General features: G+C 42.4%; 1 protein-coding gene across 1 annotated transcript; it reads left to right on the forward strand.

Moving 5' to 3' along the window:
• The first annotated feature begins 464 nt into the window (after window positions 1-464).
• On the forward strand, window positions 465-20,431 carry DAD1 (defender against cell death 1). Its single transcript, XM_082647625.1, has 3 exons — window positions 465-740; window positions 9,928-10,102; window positions 20,190-20,431. Exons 1-2 carry the CDS (start codon window positions 530-532, stop codon window positions 10,056-10,058), a joined length of 342 nt encoding a protein of 113 aa, XP_082503751.1. The 5' UTR covers window positions 465-529; the 3' UTR covers window positions 10,059-10,102; window positions 20,190-20,431.
• Window positions 20,432-21,155: the final 724 nt, after the last annotated feature.

Raw genomic sequence — 21,155 nt, forward strand, 5'->3', positions numbered from 1 at the left:
GCGGGGCAACTTGACTTGCTCTAATGATCTGGGACAGGCATCTGCAGTTAGCGCCCTCAACAGAATTAGGACCGAGCGGGTACTGAACCGGGAAAAGCCAGACATTGCCTTAAAGCAGATCCAGATATTTCATCTTTGAGGACGCTGGTGGACCAAAGAGAACCGCTGTCCGCTGAAAAACCTCTTCCCCTTTCCCTCCCACACTATCTTGTTGCTGGAGCAACTGTGGGCGTCACCAACATGACGGCGGAAATAGCACAAAAAGATACACGTCTCCAGCTCACGGAGAGATCCGTTGCGCAGGCGCATTAGCTTTCTCTGGCTGTAGTTCTCATTGTGTAGATATATTCTGCGTCTGCGCATTACTTGTTTCGTGCCTTGGCCGGCCTATACGCCTGCGCAACGTAGCAAATTGGGGAGGGCGGAGCTGGGCTACAAGCGTTGCGCATGCGCCGACACTACATCCGGTGTGGTCGTCGGTTCCGCTAGGAGTTTGGGGTACGCCGGCCGGAATATCGAGCGTGTAGTCATGTCGGCGTCGGTGTTGTCGGTCATCTCGCGGTTCTTAGAAGAGTACTTGAGCTCCACTCCTCAGCGTCTGAAGTTGTTGGACGCGTACCTCCTGTATATACTGCTGACCGGGGCGCTGCAATTCGGTTATTGTCTCCTCGTGGGGACCTTCCCCTTCAACTCTTTCCTCTCGGGCTTCATCTCCTGTGTGGGGAGTTTTATCCTAGCGGGTAATGAATGATTCTATAAGTGATATTAGTTATAATGTGTTACTTTGATGCGTGCTTTTATTCCCACAGTACTCGTCTCTATATGAGACCACCGCCTCGTGAAGTTGAGAGAGGAACCTGCATTGCCCTTTTTGTGAATGGGGAAATTGAGGTACATTCAGGTTGTCGTGCCTAATACCAAAGAGCCGCCGAGGAGCTGGGATTAAATCTGGAAACACCTTCATGTTGCTGTTTAATCTGGTGATCCACTTCACTTCATATTGGTCCATGGAAAACTCCCAACTTTCACTTAGCTTTAACACAACTTTGAAGTTGGTAAACTTGTAAAATGGAAAAGCCAACTCTGAAGCTGTCATTTCACTATCCTGAACTCAGTTTTCACTCACATAGGTCTATTTTAGCTCTATTATTCTGATTCCCAGCAAATTTGATACCTTGTAGACTGCTATATTTAATGAGAGCTGACTGTCCCCATATATTTTTGCCAAAATCTGACCTTTCTTGCTCAACAGGGATTCACTGAATACTGAGTCCAGGCTTGGCCCAGGGAGTGTTGGCCAGTACATTTTATAGGTGGCTACCACATGAACTTTTCCAGTCATGGTATCACCTGCTGCATGACTTGGAAAACATGCCAAAATTCCTTTTTTTTTCTTCCACGTGTGATCATCAACAGTCACATTGTAAATTGTATTTTGAATCTCATACAAGGTATGGTAAAAGCTTTGGGGATACACCTGGTATATGTTTCTTGTCCTCAACGAGTTTACAGTGTAATTGGGGCATAGACAAAATACAGCGTCTGGAGACTTCATTTACAGTGGAATCTTAATTACAGCTTAAAGTTAGAAACCTATAGAATGCTTATTACACATTCAAATTGCTAGTTCAGACTCATGCCAGAGATACTCTACCTTCTACTCTGTTTCTCAAGTTAAGATAAGTCTAAGGACTTAAGGACTAGTTCAGTAAGCCTGGCCTGGAGTTGCAGAGTTAGCCTGTACATCTTTGAATTTTGGCTTAGATGACCAAGACCTGGTTCTCTGTAGCAGCATCCTGGTCTACAGGAGTTTATATGTTACCATCATCAGATATACTACCCTCTTTGCTCTAGACTCCTCCTTCCTCCCCTAAAATACTGTTCATGACTAAGAATTTTATTAGCCAGACAGGAGAAGGAATCTTTTAATTTTATTTATTTATTTATTATTTCTTTGGCCACCACGTGGCATGTGGGATCTTAGTTCCCCGACCAGGGATTGAACCCACTCCTCCTGCATTGGAAGCACAGCATCTTAACCACGGGACCACCAGGGAAGTCCCAGGAGAAGGAATCTTGAGAATGTCTGATTTTGTTTTCCAGGTCTGGAAAGAGTAGGAATAGGGCGGGGCCTAAAAGGTGATTTAAAAAAAAAAGCCTTCTTTGTGCTGAAGTCACCCTGGCTTCATAAGCTTCTAGGGTTAAGAATGACTTCTCAAGGGCTACGTGGAAGAGTGGTTTGCAGAAGAGTGGATGTGGACTGGAGTTGCAGATTATTGGTGTGATAAAAGTCAGAAGATTTTTTGAGCAGATAATTTTTCCAGTGCCAAGTCTTTTTTTTTGAGGCTGTTGTGGCTAAAGTTGAATTGGCAGATCCCCTACTCTCCTCAATGAGAAGTTGATGGCCTGTCATTGAAGAGAATGCCTAGTGAAAGGGCAGTTTAATAGTGAGGTCCTTTTGGGGGATTCTGATGTCCGTAGGTGTTGGATAATTGGTAACTGGGCCAGGGAAATGAAAGTTGCTTCAGGAAAAGAAGGGATTCAAGACAATTCAGAGTTGCTGAGGAAGGGTATCGTTTGCATTTCTTTTGACAGACTTGACCTTACTAAAGCCACTGCTGCCATTTGTTAGCTCAGATCCTCAACTGGATACTGTTTTTTAAAAAAATTTTTGGCTGCGTTGGGTCTTTGTTGCGGTGTGTGGGCTTCTCATTGGGGTGGCTTCTCTTGTTGCGGAGCATGGGCTCTAGGTATGTGGGTGTTAGTAGTTGTGGCACACAGGCTCTCTCTCGGTAGCTCTCTCACGTGGGCCTAGTTGCTCCGTGGCATGTGGGATCTTCCCGGACCAGGGCTTGAACCTGTGTCCCCTGCATTGGCAGGCAGATTCTTAACCACTGTGCCACCAGGGAAGCCCTGGATACTGGTTTTAATGGGAAATTTTAAATTTGGAGTTTATCCTTTGTTCTGGTTGTTGGGAAGGGAAGGCTTGTACTTATTTATAGTGCTGAGGTTTCTAACTTCCCCGAGTTGTGTTTCCTATTGGAAGAGAACGGAGGAGGCCAGTTTGGCTGAGAAAGGGAATTGTAGGCGATTACCTTGAAGGATTAGGTAGTGCCGGATGCTAGAGCTTTGAGTGCCAGGCCAAGGAGTTTTATCCTGTAATAGGAATGCATCTAAGGATTAAAAAAAGTTTTTTTTAAAAAAATTATTTATTTATTTATTTATGGCTGTGTTGGGTCTTCATTTCTGTGCGAGGGCTTTCTCTAGTTGTGGCAAGTGGGGGCCTCTCATGGCGGTGCGCGGGCCTTTCACTATCGTGGCCTCTCTTGTTGCAGAGCACAGGCTCCAGACGCGCAGGCTCAGTAATTGTGGCTCACGGGGCTAGTTGCTCCGTGGCATGTGGGACCTTCCCAGACCAAGGCTCAAACCCGTGTCCCCTGCATTGGCAGGCAGATTCTCAACCACTGTGCCACCAGGGAAGCCCCGGATTAAAAAAGTTTTTAAAAAAGTTTTAGATTTAAGTAAAGGAGTGACTTAAAATTGGTGTTAATGTGTAGGATGAATTGGAGGGAAAAGTTCTTTAGCCTGGTTCCCTTAATTTCTTTTTTGGCAGTCTGTTCTCTTCCATTCCTTCTGCATGTGTTATGTAGCATATGTTCTTTGGAAATTGATTAGTACATTTTAAACCGATATAGGATACTATCACATTTTTTAAAAAGCCTGGTGTTATTTGGGCCTGATGAAAATGGTCTGTTTTTTTCTGTTCCTCATGACCAGGAACCTTAACCATAGTTTCAAGGAGACAGAGGTAGAAAATTGCCATTGAGAAATCTTTTTTTTCTTTTTTTGGATCAACAGTTTAAAGTATAGTAGGCTTTGAAAGGACTTCAGAGATAAAATATTTTTCTTCTTTCAGACAGATTTTAAACATCCTCAGCAGCTGACTGTTTATCTTGTGGTTAGATCTCTCTAGAGGAGGACATCTGTCCCTTTTTCAGAGTAGCGTGTCAGTGTTGGCAGCCCTTCTAGTTTCCTTTTTTACCTAACTGAAATCCCTCTTTTTGCTCATTTAAAGTGCTATTTTGGAGGGATGAGTGGAAAACAATAAGACTGTCCTTAAAATAAGTCTTTGATCTTGAAATCAGTTTTTAAGTCATTTCACAACTTTGGTCTATTCTGTTTTCTAATCTATATGAAATATTTACGGATTAAAAAAAGTAGTTTTGTTCCCCCTAGTTTACAGATCCAAAAACAGTTTGAATCTGAAAGGCAAGGAGGCCTAATTCAGAGTGTTTTCTATCTCATGGGAGATCTTGGGCTGTGTGGACTGGGGTCCAGCATTTCTTTGGAAATTATCTATTAGATTTCTGGGCCCATAACTCATCCAGGAGATTGGAAGTTTGCCAGCCTTATGCCTGACAGTTCTGTTTCTAAACCTCTTTCATATCCATTGCTACCTCTTCATCCTTTGTCACTCAGGCTCTCAATATCTCTTATCTGGACTACTGTAATCTTCCTTATTGATCTCCCACACTCTCATCTCTCTCCCTCCAGTCCATCTTCCACTATGTTTGCAGGCTTTATTTGACTTGCAAATCTGATTGTGCTACTCCCCACATAAAATTTGTCTGTACCCAAAGAGAAATTTAAAAAAAATTTAATGGCATAGAGGGTCTTTGATAATCCGGTCCCAGCCACATCTCCAGCTTCATCTCGTCTCCACCTCCTCTGTACTTTATATTCCAGCATTATTGAGTTACTTGTTATTCCCTGAACATGCCAAGATGTCTTAAGCTATTTTACCTTTGTTTGACTGCCCAGAAAATTCCTTCACTTCTCAGCCATCTCAGCTCAAGTGCTGCTTCCGTTTGAACCCTTCCCTGGCTCTTCAGATTTAGATCTTTCTCCTGTATTCCTATTTCACTACACTGTAGTGGTGTAGTGCTCTTTTCATCTCTGCATCCTCAGTGCTTAACACTGTATGTTAAATTGTGAGCATGCCTACAATAAGTTAAGGAATATTGAGCTATTATGTGCCAGGTTCCCTGCCAGGGTACTGAGGATTTAACTGTGGAACACGCAGACATGATCTCTACTCCCATAGAGTTTATAATCTAGTGGGAGATGCTGACAAGTAAACCTGGATATAGTGCTGTGATGGAGAAGTATTGGTGAGAATAGGAACACAAGTAGGCACTCACCCCTGCCCAGTGGTCCTATAATACTTTCCTGATATGTTTGCTTTTCCAAAATATGCTTCATATTTTCTCTCTTCACTTTCATCTATATTTTCTCTTTTCCTTTATTCTCAGTTGATGATCTTACTTTATTTATTTATTTTTTGCTAAAGAAATCCTTTCATCTTCCTACCAAGGAATCATAGCAACCCACCTACACATGGACCCCCTACTCTTTGACTTATTTCCTGTAATGGTGGATGATATATCCCTTTCCTATCAGAGGTCAGCTTCTTCACTTGTGCAGAGGATCCAGCCTTCTCTTGCTCACTCAGGGACTCAGCTTCTGTAATCATCCCTCCATTCTGCATCATTAATTTCTCTCTAGTGGATCATTCCCATCATACATACATGCTCTAATATCATCCAATTAAAAAAATTAATTTGACTTTAGATACCCCTTCAGCTACTATTCCATGCCTTTCTGCTCCATCATCACAGAATTCCTTGAAAGAATAGTTGTCTAGTTGCTGTTTCTGCTTTCTCACTGTCCATTCATTCCTTAACCTACTCTTGGTGGTCTGTCCCCACCACTACAGTGAAACTGCTCTTGCCATCTTGCCAGATCTAATGGCCATGTACCTCACCTTGCCTGAATGCTCAGCAACATTTAGCACTTAACATAGTTGGCTGCTTCCTTCTGAGTGAGTGAAGTACTTTCTTCTCAAAGCTTTTGCAACGCTACACTCTCCTGCTTGTTCCTTCTCACCTCATTGGTTTTTCCTTCCTATGGTTTGTGCTAGGTGCTTTTTGGTCTGAGGGCATGGTTCTAGACCTCTTCTCTGTATTTCTTTCCCATAGGTGAATTTAAATAATGTCTATATAACTACAACTACCACATTTATATTTTCAGTTTTGACCTATTCCCTGAATTCCAAATTAGTAAGTCCAGTTGTCTACTTGACATCTTCACTTGATGTCTAACACACAACTCCAGATTGAACCTTCCGGCCTAGCCATTTGCCTCTTCGCTGGTCAATACATGGTGTCAACTTTGGTTAAGTTGTTGAAACCACACATTTAGAAGGTTTTTTTTTTTTTTGGCTGCTTGGCCCGTGGGATCCTAGTTCCCCGACCAGGGATTGAATGGAACCCGGGCCCTCGGCAGTGAAAGCTCAGAGTCCTAACCACTGGGCTAGCAGGGAATTCCCTAGAAGGTTTTCTTGATTCCTTGATTTCTCTTATCTCCCACATCCATTACATCAGCAAGCCCTGTCTTCCCCAAAATACAGCCTGTATCTCTTGACTTCTGTCCCTTTTGACTACCATTACCTGAGCTCTTTGGCTCCTGCATGACTCTTCGGCTTCTTGAACTTTGCAGACCATTCTCCGCATTGCAGTTCTACCATCCTTAAAAATTTTAGATCAGATTATTTTACTCATCTGCTCAAAACTTTGAAATATTGCTCCATTGTACTTACAACTACATCCAGACTCTTTACTGAAGCTTACAAAGCCCCACTGATTTGGCCCTTATCTCCCTCTTGCCCTTGATCCCTACATTCTGGTCAGTCCGACCAAGATTGTTCTTGCTATCTGGAATGCTCTGCCCCTAGATCTTTGCATGGTTGGCTCCTGTCTTTCAAATTTTGGTCTTAAATAACACCTTCTTAGAGAAGCCTTCTGTGACCACCAAATAAGAAATAGCTTCCCAGTCACTCTTTTATTACCTTGCTTTGCTTCATAGCGCATATCACTACCTCATATTTCCTTGTTTAGTTGTTTTCTCATTTATTATGCTTCTCTCCATTAGAGTGTAAGTTCCCTGGGAGCCAGACTCTTGTCTTTCTTGTTCTGTGCCATAGTCCTAGCACCTGGGACAGTGCATGGCGCATAGTAGATGCTCAGTAAATATTTTGCTGACTAAGTGACTATTTAAGGAGATAAATTAGAACTGCTAAAATGGAGCAAGCTGCCTTAGGAGGTAGTACATTTCCATCTTTGGAAGTGCTCAGGAAGGACTGAAGGATCCTTTGTGGAGGAGCTTTTTGAACAGGTGTTCTTTGCCTTTTTTGAGAATTACAAACCGTCCAGAGCCTGTGTTACTGATAGAGGCGGCATATCCCTGCATCTGAGGGATTTGCTGCCTTTGTCAGTAACACAGGCTCTGGATGGTTTGTAATTCTGCACCTGGGGATTACTTACCAGATTCTGGATATGGTGAGTATACTTTGGAACTATTCTCAGCTGATTCATGCAGCCTCCCCTGGCATGCCCACATCCGCCACCTCTTGGGTATTTTGTGCATTAGATGGGGTGTTGGTCTTTAGGACCTTCAGGGTCCTTTGCATCTCTGTGCGATTCTGATTCTTATGTTGTCATTGAAGCAACTTGGGTTACTATGATTATGATAATGATAACACATCAATTCATTTCTTTGTGTACCTTAATGGGGAGCTTCTCTTTCCTTTTGTCCCCTCATATTTCTCGAAGCACTACTCTACTCCCATCTTCCACCCCAGTAGCCCCTGTTAATCGTGTTTGGTATCTCTTTCTCCAGATTTTTTCCTAGATTCCAACTAAAATAAATGAGAAAATAGTTTGTGTGTGTGTGTGTGTGTGTGTGTGTGTGTGTGTGTGTGTGTGTGTGTGTATGCAGTTTAAGAGAAATCTGAAAGGGAATAATATTTTTGGCTTTTTTTCACTTAATATATCTTAGACATCTTTACTGTCAACGTCTAGCAAATTAATCTCATTCTTTTGAATAATTACATGGGATTTTATTGCATGTCTGTAGTGTAATTTACTTAAGTAATCCCCTTGATGTCATTTGGACTGTTTTCACTTTTTTTTTTTCAACTTTACGAACATGCTGTTAGAATGCCTTTGTTCTCTAAGATAAATTCTTTACTCAAAAGACATTTAAAATATAATAGATGTTGCCGTTGCTCTCCCAAATGGGTGAACCAAGCTATACTCACCACAGTGGGATTTTAACTGGTCGCCCTTGCTTCAGCAGTGTCCTTCATATTTTGAAGGGTTCAGGTGCCTGAAAAGATCCGGGGTTTTTCCACAGTGTTTGCATGTTTAAGCATAATGAAGACTCTGTTGCCATGGCGATGGACTCTGGAGAAGTAGTCTTTTTAAAAAAATTTATTTATTTATTTATTTATTTTTGGCAACATTGGTTTTTCGTTGTTGTGTGTGGGCTTTCTCTAGTTGTGGTGAGCAGGGGCTACTCTTCATTGTGGTGCGCGGGCTTCTCATTGTGGTGGCTTCTCTTGTTGCAGAGCACGGGCTTTAGGTGTACGGGCTTCAGTAGTTGTAGCATGCGGGCTCAGTAGTTGTGGCTTGTGGGCTCTAGAGCACAGGCTCAGTAGTTGTGGTGCACGAGCTTAGTTGCTCCACGGCATGTGGGATCTTCCTGGACCGGGGCTTGAACCCATGTCCCCTGCATTGGCAGGCGGATTCTTAACCACTGTGCCACCCGGGAAGCCCAGTCTGGTAGTTCTCTGACCTTTGGGTTAGATCTCAGTCTGTTGCCTTTTCTTGGTTGGTGATGGAATGGATGCTAGCCTGAAGCAAATTTGGGTTAAGTAGTGTAATCATTTGTTACAGGTATAAAGATATTTTGGAAAAGTGTATTCCTAGAGCTTTCTTTTCATGTCAAATGGTGACTGTGGCTATGGTGTCAGGTTGGAATCTTCAAGGATACAGAGTGTGGTAGTGGAGAGTTCTCTGTCAAAGTCATGTAACTTAGATCTCTTGCCTTTTTTGAGACAAGCAGCTTCTAGAACTTCGAGATCAAAGATTATCTACAATTGTGAGGTCCTCATGGATAAGCACCTCTGCTGTCTAATATACACATTCTGTTGGAAATAATTCACAATTTTATAACTTTTGGTCATTCAGCCTAGCCCCTTTGTTACTGCCTCAACTACATCCTGATCTAGGTATAATTATAAACTTAATTCAGGAGATAAGAGAGTTCTAAAGATTTTTTGGTTTTATATCAATATCTTTTTTTTCTCAGTAAGCCTTTGGTTTTTAGCCTAACTCTGAGAAGTTGTATTGTTCCCTTAAACAATTAACAGCATAAAATTTGTGTACAACTTGATGAACTTTTAAATTCACCCTTTTAGCCACCACCAGATTAGGATATAGAACATTATCAGTACCCTAGAGGCCTCTCTTCCTGCCTTCCAAGTCGTCTCCTGTGAACGATAAAAAACCACTGTCCTGATTTGTATTACTGTAGATTGGTTTTGGCCAATTTTAAGCTTTATATAAGTAGAATCATAAAGCATGTATTTTTTGGCGTCTGGATTGTGTTGCTCATCGTGATATTTGCTGAATTCATCCATGTTGTGAAGTTCTTTTTCATTGCTATATGGTATTCTATTGTATGCATATGCTATAATTTACCCATTTTACTGTTGTGTTTTTTTTTTTTTGGCTTGTGGGATCTCAGTTCCCCAACCAGGGATTGAACCCGGGCCCCTGTCAGTGAAAGCACTGAGTCCTAATGACTGGACCACCAGGGAATTCTCCCCATTTTACTGTTGATAGACATTAGATTGCTTCCAGTTGGGGGCCACCATGGGTATCATTCCTGTACGTGCCTTTTGATGGACTTATGTGTCATTTCTGCTGGAACAGAATTGTTGGGTCAGAGGGTATGTGTGTGTGCATTAGTCATACTTGTTTCATACTTCTTGATATTCACTTTTGTGTTTTTCTTCTTGTACAGTTTGTCTGAGAATACAGATCAACCCACAAAACAAAGCGGATTTCCAAGGCATCTCTCCGGAGCGAGCCTTTGCTGATTTTCTCTTTGCCAGCACCATCCTGCACCTTGTTGTCATGAACTTCGTTGGCTGAATCATTCCCATTTACTTAATTGAGGCGTAGGAGACTGGAAGAATGTAAGTGATGATCTTAATGCTTGTCACATAGTGTTGGTTTTAGAAACAGAAATCGGAGGGGCTGGTTTTGATCATGGTTGTCAGAGTTCCCATACTGTTGATAAGATGTTTGCAGAGTTTTCCATATTGGTCTGCAAAGTATGTGGTAATATCCTCGTGATTCATCAGTGCTGCTGCTCTTGGTCGTTGCCTTCTCACTGTTCTGCAAAGCATTAAGATAACAGAAAATGAGAGTTTGCTTGTAGCTAATACATTAATTTCTGCACCAATAACTCCATGAAAATAACTCTGAGATCTTGGAAGAGACATAAATTGTAGGTTTTGCTTTTAGATTTGCTCTATAATCTTTTTTTCTGATTTTGATCTCAGATGAGTTCAAATGCTGGGCCATTGTCCCCATAGTACCTAGTATAGTGCTTACACCTGATAGACATCCAGCATATGCCGAATGACTGACGATGGCTGCTTGCTTATATATGTGCTATGTTAAAAATTAATGGGAGGGCTTCCCTGGTGGCGCAGTGGTTGAGAGTCCGTCTGCCGATGCAGGGGACACGGGTTCGTGCCTCGGTCTGGGAGTATCCCACATGCTGCGGAGCAGCTGGGCCCGTGAGCCATGGCCGCTGAGCCTGCGCGTCCGGAGCCTGTGCTCCGCAATGGGAGAGGCCACAGCAGTGAGAGGCCTGCGTACCACAAAAAAAAAAAAAATTAATGGGAAAATTGGATTAGCTTGGGAGAACACTTTAACATATAGGATGAGATGCCATGTGGTCATTTGCCAGTTTTCTTTTTTTAGCAATAGAGCTCTTTTTTTTTTAAGTAAACTCATAGAATCTCAGCAGTGGAGCCGAGTTGTTCTGATTGACAGAAGTTGAAAAGCCCTCTTTGCTTGGGCTCTCCTTGTGTGATATGCTCTCCCCTCCATCCTTCCCTCCTAAGCAGAATCCTAAAAGCTCTGAGAAGTACTTGACTCTCTCTCTCTCTCTCTCTCTCTCTCTCTCTCTCTGTCTTTGTCTCTCTCTATGTATGTGTGTGTGTGTGTATCTATATATATATATTTATATTTTTTTTTTTTGGCTGTGCTGCACGGCATGGGAGTTCCCTGACCAAGGATGGAACCCATGTCCCCTGCCTTGGAAGTGCGGAGTCTTACCCACTGGACCGCCAGGGAAGTCCCTTGACTCTATCTTAAAACTTACTTTATATATGAGAAAACAGAGGTCCAGAACAATCCAGTAGCTTTCCCTGGCCACATAGCTAAGTGGAAGCAGTGTAGTGCTTTAGTCCAATGGTGCTCTTGGCCTAGTGCTCTTTCAGTATCCCGTGTTGCTCACTGATGAATGAATGCACTCTATTCTTTGCCTTTCTCCTACAAAATTAAATGTTGCTATTACTGGGGTAGAGAAACAAGAACCTTAGGAAACTGACCCTCTTTGGGGGAAGGATATCCCAGGGCCAACCTCCTTCTATCACAACTTGGAAAGCTATCGTTTTTGTACTAATCAGAAATCTAACATAACAGTTAGAGCAATCATGGACAAAGTGAATGCAATAATGTGACAAGGACTTTACTTCAGTTTCTAGCAGTTACTTAATATATTACATAAATCCTTTCCATAGATATTGTCTCAAAAACAGTACTGTTAGTTCAGGTAAGGTTTCATTTTTGGCAATGGTAAGTTGACAGAGGTGGTTTATATCAGTGAAAGAGGTTGTGAACCACTTCTTTCTACTATCTTAATACAGTTGAACTTTTTGGAGGCCCAATCAGGACTTGAGTTGTTCCCCCATGTGCTAGTCAATGCCTTGATCCTGGGAACACAAAGAAAAGTAAAATGTGGCTGCCTTCAAGCAGTGAACAGTCTAGAAGGGGAAAAGGGCATGTAAACACAGCAGTTAGAGCCACACGAAAGAGCTGAACAAAGTGCTGTGGCGGTCCGGAGAACTGGGCCTCCGTGCCATCTGGGAGCAGAGGCCGCAGACAGGGCGCCTGACCAATGACAGCTTCTTGAGTACAGCTAGAAAATTCACCCACCAGCATTGACCTGCGAACATCCTGAGTAACCCTTGGGCTCTGATAGTAACCTTGCTGGAAAGGTCATAAGTCTTCTGATTGCCCTACTCTAAATTTCTAGTTACTTTTTCTAGATGAGTCACGTTGTATGCTTTAACAAGGGGACAGAGCAAGCAGTTCAAGGATGTTTGTTCTCTAGGATCAGGGAGATACCAAATCATGAAAAATAATTTCCTAGGGCTGTCGTGATTGGAGGAGGACTCTGCAGCAGAGAGGCTAGTATTTCAAAATCATGACAAAAACAGAGACAAAAAAGCAAGCTCAGCAGAAAGTGCGTACTGCAGACCCTATTAACGATCTAGGGCCACCTGTTCAGCTGGGAATTATGGGCCCAAGGTATAGCACAATCTTCCAATCCCAGAGTGCAGTGTTAAATCATTCTATAGAGAGTATGTTCGTAGTGAAATCCTTCTGTGTGGGACTCCCCAGGGGTTTTTTCAGAGATCATTTGTGAAATGATCACAGTTTGACATATACTGTACTGTCCTGCCCTCAATTTTCAAATATACATTTATTTGCCCTTTTTCTGTGCTTCTAACTTAGTTCTATGTGCAGTGTGCTAAAACACTTTTAAAATGGTTTTCGAGTGAGTTTTCAATATTTATATCAACTCAGAAGGTAGAACAAAACAGATTGAATATTCTCCATATTTGACAAGTATGTTGAGAGTTGGGTATAAAAAGAATAAACATCTGTAGCTTACTGCTCTGGTGTGAATTTGGGGGTGACATTTAAAACCAGCAGCTACTATGAAAAAGCATATCAAAAGAAAATGGCACTGAGTTAAAGAAATTTATTCCAGGAGAAGTAAGGAAGTTAACAGATAGTGAGTGCTCGCGTGGGCCAGGCTTTAAGTCTTATTTTATTTTCGAAACAACCTTATGAAGATAGGCTTGGTAATTCCACTTACAGGTGAGAAACTGAGGTTCAAAGAACCTTGCTGGAAATCTTTTAAGTCTAATAATCCAGTCTGATGTCAAAAAAAAATTTTAATATCTATTTTTGGTTAAAGTTGCTTATTATAAAGTATTTGACAATTGCAGAGTTAAAGAAATGTGTTTAAAAAGTTACCACAGGGACTTCCCTGGCAGTCCAGTGGTTAGGGCTTTGCCTTCCACTGCAGGGGGTGCTGGTTCGATCCCTGGTCAGGGAGCTAGGATCCCACATGCCTCGCAGCCAAAGAACCAAAATGTAAAACAGAAACAATATTGTAACAAATTCAGTAAAGACTTCAAAAATGGTCCACATCAAAAAAAAAAAAAAAGTTACCACAGTTATTTTTATTACCGTCCTTTCCTTTATTACTTAACTTTCTTTGCTTGTATGACAATTTAAAAAATACAGAAAAGTACAGAGAAGAATATAACAAACACCGCCGTGTATCCACCACCTGGAATGAACAGGTTTTGAACAAATTAAGCATTGTAGGTTGAGCTGAAGTTCCTTTGAATCCCTCCAGTCCCCATTCCTTCCCTCTGCTGTAAGACTTGACCATCTTCATAGCAGTTTTGTTCAGCTAGGACTATTGTAAAACCTACATCTGTTAACACAGCCTTTTTCAAACTTCAGACTTTTGCGGCCTCCTGAAAACATGTCCAGAGATGGCAGCGTGAGAAACCTGTGGTAAAAGTTAGCTGTTCAGTTGGCAGCCCTGGTATAAGTGGCTATGCCAGTGGTCAAGAATAGACTCATAGGGGTTTTCCTGGTGGCGCAGTGGTTAAGAGTCTGCCTGCCAATGCAGGGGACACTGGTTTGAGCCCTGGTCCGGGAAGATCCCACATGCCACGGAGCAGCTAAGCCCGTGCACCACAACTACTGAGCCTGCACTCTAGAGCCTGCGAGCCACAACTACTGAAGCCCGTGCACCACAACTACTGAAGCCGCACGCCTAGAGCCCGTGCTCCGTAGCAAGAGAAGCCACCACAATGAGAAGCCCGCGCACTGCAACGAAGAGTAGCCCCTGCTCGCCGCAACTAGAGAAAGCTCATGTGTAGTAATGAAGACCCAACATAGCCAAAAATAATAAATAAATAAAATAATAAAAAAAGAGAATAGACTTATAATGTTTTTTAGATTATCATAAAAATGAAAATGCAAATAGATAACTAATAAGAACCTACTGTATAAAAACAATAAAATAAAATTCAAAAAAAAGAAGAAAATGCAGGACTTCCCTGGTGGCGCAGTGGTTAAGAATCTGCCTGCCAAGGCAGGGGACATGGGTTCGAGCCCTGGTCCGGGAAGATCCCACATGCCGCGGAGCAACTAAGCCCGTGCGCCACAAGTACTGAGCCTGTGCTCTAGAGCCCGTGAGCCACAGCTCCTGAAGCCCTTGCGCCTAGAGCTGGTGCTCTGCAACAAGAGAAGCCACCGCAACGAGAAGCCCACGCACTGCAACGAGAAGCCCACGCACTGCAACGAAGAGTAGCCCCTGCTTGCCGCAATTAAAGAAAGCCTGTGCGCAGCAAAGACCTAACGCAGTCAAAACTAAAATTTATTAAAAAAAAAAAATGAAAATGCAAAAGTGAAAAATGCTCCTAGTGAGCTTCTGAGTTGGGAGAATCCATGCACACCTAAAGTGATGATCAGTGTTTGGCACTTAGGTGGCAGTAATCTATTTTGAATGAATGCATTATATAGAAGTTCAGTAGGTTTGAATATTTAAAGATTTACATACTATCTGTAAATATTTCCTGTTTTGTTTTTCCATGTCTCCTTGTGAAATTCTTTTCAGAAAATGTCAGCCTATCTCAGGTGTTCTGAAGGGAAATGAAGAAAAGAGGGACTTAGCTACATTGGGTCACAGCTTGGGAAGGAAAGTTCCTGATGACTGGGCCCTGGATCAGAGGGAGAAGTGAACAGGGCTTCGACAAGGGACAGACCTGAGCTTGGAAGTATGCTTAGCCTGAGGGCGATTGTTTGCCACCAGGTTGTGCTGAAACCTTGTTAGTGTTGCTTTGTTTTTATGGTGGAGGCTGTTTTCCCACAGGTCTTTAAAAATTCGTAGAGTTTAATCCCGGCTGGAGCGAGGGCGCTACAGGGCTGGGCAGAACATAACTGACAAACAGTACTATTTACAAACAAGCAGTCGCCAGTTGGCTTTTTGAATTCATCAGTAAAGTACTGTAGTAATATAGAAAGTTACCTCTGGAAGGGGATCTAAATGTTATTTCTTAGGCGCTACTGCCACCCAGTGGCGTGTACATTTCATTGCTGAGAGAAGGTACTACAAAGCCCAAGAGAAGCTGAGTTTGGGGGAAGAAACCACAGATACCTTTGTGATAAAACCAAGTTTCTTTCCAGTCACAGGAGGGCAGCAGAGGTCCAAGCGGGCCTAGGTGTTGGGTGGGCCTTGCTTTACATTCTGGCCAGAGGTGGGCGGTGTCAGGCACAAAAGGGCATGCAACCTTTGTCACCTAGGGAAGACCAAGTGCACAGTGACCCAGAGATTGACCATTTATTTCCTTTTCTGATCTGTCAGTTTGAGAGCTCCCTTTCCGGTTTCTTGTAGACCTGTTTTTGCTCTCAGCATGACCTCCCGCTGGCAGTCATCTTTAATTTTTTTTGGGTGGGGGGGTTAGTTTCCATTTCATTTTCTCTGACATTTCACCTTATATTGAATTAGGTTTAGCCACTAGATAAGTTCTCAAAAAGGGAGCTACTCTAAATTTGTAGAAAGTATTTTGAGTTGGCATAATCTTTTCTCAACCCCCTTGTTTTTCCTGGTTGGAGGGTGAGATTCTTTACTTATTCTTAAAACTTTGAATCTGCTTATTATATTTACAAAAAACCCAAATAATTGATGATTCTTGAATTGATGATTGTGCTCTATTTGGTATTTGGTTCATTTAAAACCACCAAAAAAAAAAAAAAGAGAGAAAAAGAATAAAAGAGAATATCAAGTAGATTTGTGTTTTTTAAAAAAATTTGGCCAAGCTTTGCGTTTTGCGGGTTCCTAGTTCCCTGACCAGGGATGGAACCTGGGCCCCGACAGTGAAAGTGCTGAGTTCTGACCACTGGACCGCCAGGGAATTCCCATAGATTTGTATTTATGAAGTTCATTCCCTGCCTTAGTTTCTCTAGCCTTGCAGCTCAGATGATTCTGACTGCCAGTCATCCTGCCCCCAGGTTGCATAAGACCCTCTTCTTGGGGCCCTCATGGTCCACTGTGCATGCCCCTAACGCTGCACTTACCACATGGTTATGAAACCATTCATTTTCCTGTCTCTCCCACTGGACTGTTCAATTCCCAGAGGGTGGGGACCTCAGAGCTTAGCACAGGGCCAAGGGTCACAATGCATGTTTGTTGAATGAGTGTATGAACGAGTAAATCATTTTCAGCTGCAACAAAATGCTGTATAAAATAGCTGTATCATTAGTGATGTGGATGCTAAGACACGAGGAAAGTGCTGGGGAAGAAAGATGCCGAGGGAACAATTCACACGAGGGACGGTGGGACGGTGGAGTGGGGCACGAGCGTGAGGCTAGAAGTTGGAAGACCTGTGTTGTAGACTTTGCTGTGTTGTTAACTAGTTGAATGGAGAAATAAGCTTGTCGTTGAGCCCTAATTTCCCTGTGTGCATAGGGAGGGGATTGGCCTGGATGGTCATTAGAGTCTCTTGCAGCTGTTAAAGCCTCTGATTAATAGTATTCATGATAGTCCCATTGTGTTTGAGGAGGATAATGCTGTTTGTGTGGATCCTCAGTTGAGCTTTGCTTTTTTTTCTTCTTCTTGCTTTTTACCTTCAATTGTTGCTTTTTATCCATATTACTAGGTTTTCATCATCCATCAAAAGTGCGATTGTCTGTAACAAAATGCATGGTGTTTGTATAAGGCCTTTTACAAAATTAGACAACATTTATCAAATGTTTTACAGTTATCACATAACCAGGCTTGCAGGACTCACACTCCACATGCACTTAAAAAAAAAAAAAGTTATTTATTTATTTATTTATGGCTGCGTTGGGTTTTCGTTGCTGTGCACACGCTTTCTCCAATTGTGGCGAGCGGGGGCTACTCTTCGTTGCGGTGCATGGGCTTCAGTAGTTGTGGCTTGCGGGCTCTAGAATGCAGGCTTGGTAGTTGTGGTGCATGTGCTTAGTTGCTCGGCAGCATGTGGGATCTTCCCGGACCAGGGCTTGAACCCGTGTCCCCTGCATTGGCAGGCGGACTCTTAACCACTGTGCCACCAGGGAAGTCCCCACATACACTTTTACACACATCAACCCACGTCATCCTCACGGCCCACCCTGTGATGGAGGCAGACAAATAGTAGTGTTCCCGTTCTGTACATGAGGTAATTAAAGCTTGGTGAAATTTAAGTTGACTTGTCCAGGGCCTGGAACTAATAAGTGACTGAGTGGGAACTCGATAACAGATACTTTAACTTCACACTTTTATATTCTTTCCTCTCTATTATGTTCAAAGACTTTTGGATGATGAATATATACATTTTATTAGAAGGTTTCCAGTAACAGTATTAAGCTTGCTTCTCTTTTTTAAATGGGAAAAACTTAGGAGAGGTTGATAAGAAAGGATGAAGACAAGCTATCTAAAATGTTTCTGCAAAGTTGGTCATCTTTAGTATGATCTGGAAGAAGTGGAGGAGAATGCAGATCAGGAGACCCGACTTATTCCAGAGAGGGTGACCCTGGGCCGGCACTGTCCAGTAGCACTTTGCATTGTGCTAATCTAAGTCTGCACTGGCAAATACGGTAGCTACTAGCCACATGTAGTTATTGAACATTTGAAATGTGGCTAAGTGAGGCACTGAATTTTTCATTTTATTTAATTTTAACTCAGCTTAAATAGTCACCTGTGGCGTGGTGTTGGACAGCACAGCTCTGGACAAATCTGTCACACTCTCAGGTGATGGTTTCCTCATCTGTAAGACTGAGAGGATTGGACGAGCTGATCTCTACAGCTCCTTTCATTTTCAGATCCGTGCCTTCTGAAATTGTAGTGATTCACATTGAGCTCTGAACCTAGAGTTTCTGCAGAATGGTCTTTGATTCACATTTTCTCTAATTTCAGTTTTAATTGGGTGACCAGGATCTAGGATGAGACGGATTTGAAGGAAAATCAGTATTTGAGCATATCTGCTCAGTGCTGGCGTCTGAATAGAGATGGTGCTGGGGAAGCAGATTCCAAACAGAAATGACCCTGTCTGGCATCATCTTTTGTGTCTCTACAGAGAGTAATTCTTTTTAGCAGTTCTTTGTGTTGTGCCTTGCTTTCTCTTAAGATGATGAGAACAGGCTGATCGAATGGTGCTGTTTTTCCTGCTCGTGTGAATAGACTGAAGAAGTCATGCTCTCAGTAGGTGTCTTCCACTTTGCATGTCTTGATATCAGGGGAGGAAATTTTATTTGTCAGTTTCCTGAAACCTTTATCCTCTGGTTAACAGTTGAAATCATTCTTCTGAGCTGGTGAATAGTCCAATTTTGTTGAGCTAATATTTCAAAGACTCCTAGAACCTCTGCTTTTAGAGTACTGTCTGGTAGATATATTTTTGCCTTAAAAGAAAGGAGCAGATCTATGTAAATAGGAATTTTCTGAAAACCATTGTCAAAGAGATTTACTCTCATGAGTCATTTTTTGCCTTTTAGTTGGACCAATCCCAGTGTCTTAGATTAAGATGTTTTATTGTCATAGGATCTCAAAACTTGACTTTTGTACTGAATGAGGATTTCTTTTATAATTCTCATTGTGTCAGGCTCTTCACTGAAGTGGCCCTGTGCTCTATTCCTCTCTCACCTTGGCCGTTAGAACTGATGTGTTGTATTAGTTCATAGTCTGTTGTCAGAGAGTTTGCTTTAAGACATTTGATGGAGTGAATAGGTTAGTTTTAATAGGTCTGTTTGTTCTTATTTGGCACTGTGATCACTTTTGCTCCCTGTTTTTGCTCTTTGTTTTACATATTTCTCATAATTCCACTGATGCAGGAATGTTCTGCAATTATGTAGCATTTCTCTTTCATTGTTAGTGGAATAAAAGCAATCTGGCTAGAAGTCTAAGATCTTTCCTCTAAACTCTGATGCTAGAATCTCCAGGTCACCTGAACCAATGCACAAAGTAAGGTGGTGCCCTTTCACCTACTGGTGTAGCCCAGCTCTTCTGAAACATAGTGTTTCCCAACCTTTCTCATCTTCACACGTAGAAGATGACAATATTTTTATGGCACACTGCAGGAAAATGGGCTGCTTGTGGCTGGGGACATTGGGGCCCCTAGGGCCAAGGGGTCACCTTCTGGCCACACCGTGTCGGAGCTGCTCTAGGTGGGCAGCCCTCCTAGAGGTGTGAGAAGGGAAGTCTGTGTTTACAAGGCAGGGCTGGGCTCCACCTCACAGCTTACAGTCAGTCCCATCTGACTCTGGCAGCTGTGTGGCCTCTTCTCATGGGGTTACTCTCCACCTCCTTCTTGCCAAAAATAATCTTACTGTTAAATGAAAACAAAATTATTCCTGCTGTTTTGGTCCTTCGTTAAATCTGAGATTGGGAATCTTTCTCTGCTTTCTTTCGAATTCTTCCTTCTTCCTTCTTCCCCTCCCCCTCCCCCACCCCCCAAACGGAAAGTTAGTGCTTTGTAAGCTTTCTAAATCCAGAAAAGCTCTTTAGGCTAAGTTGCAATCCTCTCACCACAAATAGGGTTTGTGGATCAGAGAGGTCAGAGTGACTTACGTAAAGTCGTACAGCTAATTAATTGCAGAGGTGGCGTTAGAACCCACGGCTACAGTTCCAAGTCAGTTATGCCTTCCGTGTGCTTGGAATTCAGATTTGAGCATTAATTTCTATGGATCCCTCTATAAAATGTTCAGTGAAAAAATTTGCTTTATTCTGGTTGTTCTAACCTGGCTTAAATACTGTCTAGAATTTGGGACCCCCATAACTGCCTTTGTCTTCACGGGTTTAGAATTTAGATAGAAGAATTCGAGACCCTGTCTGTAGCATATCACAAAACATTTTTAGAAACCTTGAGTATCTCTTCTTACCTTTCTGCTTCTTTCTTAAAGGTTCACTCTTTGGTTTCCCCTGGATAAGAAGAGCTCTTGAGATGGCACTTTGCTGGACACACGGATTTCCTTCAGATTTATGCTTGCTACCGACTGATTTGGGATGCGGTTGGAGAGCCCAGAGAGTTCCCAGGCTTCCGTGTCAGAACAACTTTGTAATGAGCATTTATTAGCATAGCCTCTGCCTTCCATGAAGTGTAATCTTTTTGCCTTCCAAATTAAAAAGCTCCATGCCACTCCTTCCTCTGCCTCTGGCTCTGTTTTTTGTTTTTCTTCTTTATTGGTATGAAAGTCCTTTTCTCCCTTCAGTCCTGTGTGCAGAGCTCTTTAGGAGTTGATAACTTGCAACTGTGAATCTACCTCCGTGTTTTCATTAAGTGTATTTGAAGTTAATGACAAAAGGCAGGGCTGACAACCCTGGGAAACCACAGTCCTTTGTCTTTTCCCTGGAGCCGGTAATCCCTTACTAATACTTCAATTGTTGCCGGTGGTTCCGCTCTTATGACACAATGCTTCCTGGAACTGCATCATTAAGCACTTTGTGAGAAAAGTGTGTCCTTCCCCATTTATATCTGTTTCAACGTGATTTAGTGGTGAAAAGGGAAATTATGTATCTCTTAGACTGTGTAAGAAGAGTACCAAAAGTGGGATTTGTATATATGCTTATTTATAGGAGACACTACTTTCCAAACCACCTTCACAAATGTCCTCTCATTTTGTTCTTACCATTATCTCAGGGGTTCCAATCCTCATTAGATAGATGAAGAAATTGAAGCTCTGATTTGTAACTTGCTTAAGATCAGAGTCCGTGACACACTTGGGTGGAGCAATAGGTCTGCTGGCTGAAGTCTAGACATATTTATATGTATTGTGGTAGCAGCCCTGTTTCCATCTTGGGTGCTATATACAGGAAATAAGCTATGTTGAGGATTCCACTATTTAAATTTAGCTGACTGCTGAGATGGT

Source organism: Grampus griseus, assembly GCF_964374135.1.
Source record: "Grampus griseus genome assembly, chromosome: 2".
NCBI classification, from domain to species: domain Eukaryota; kingdom Metazoa; phylum Chordata; class Mammalia; order Artiodactyla; family Delphinidae; genus Grampus; species Grampus griseus.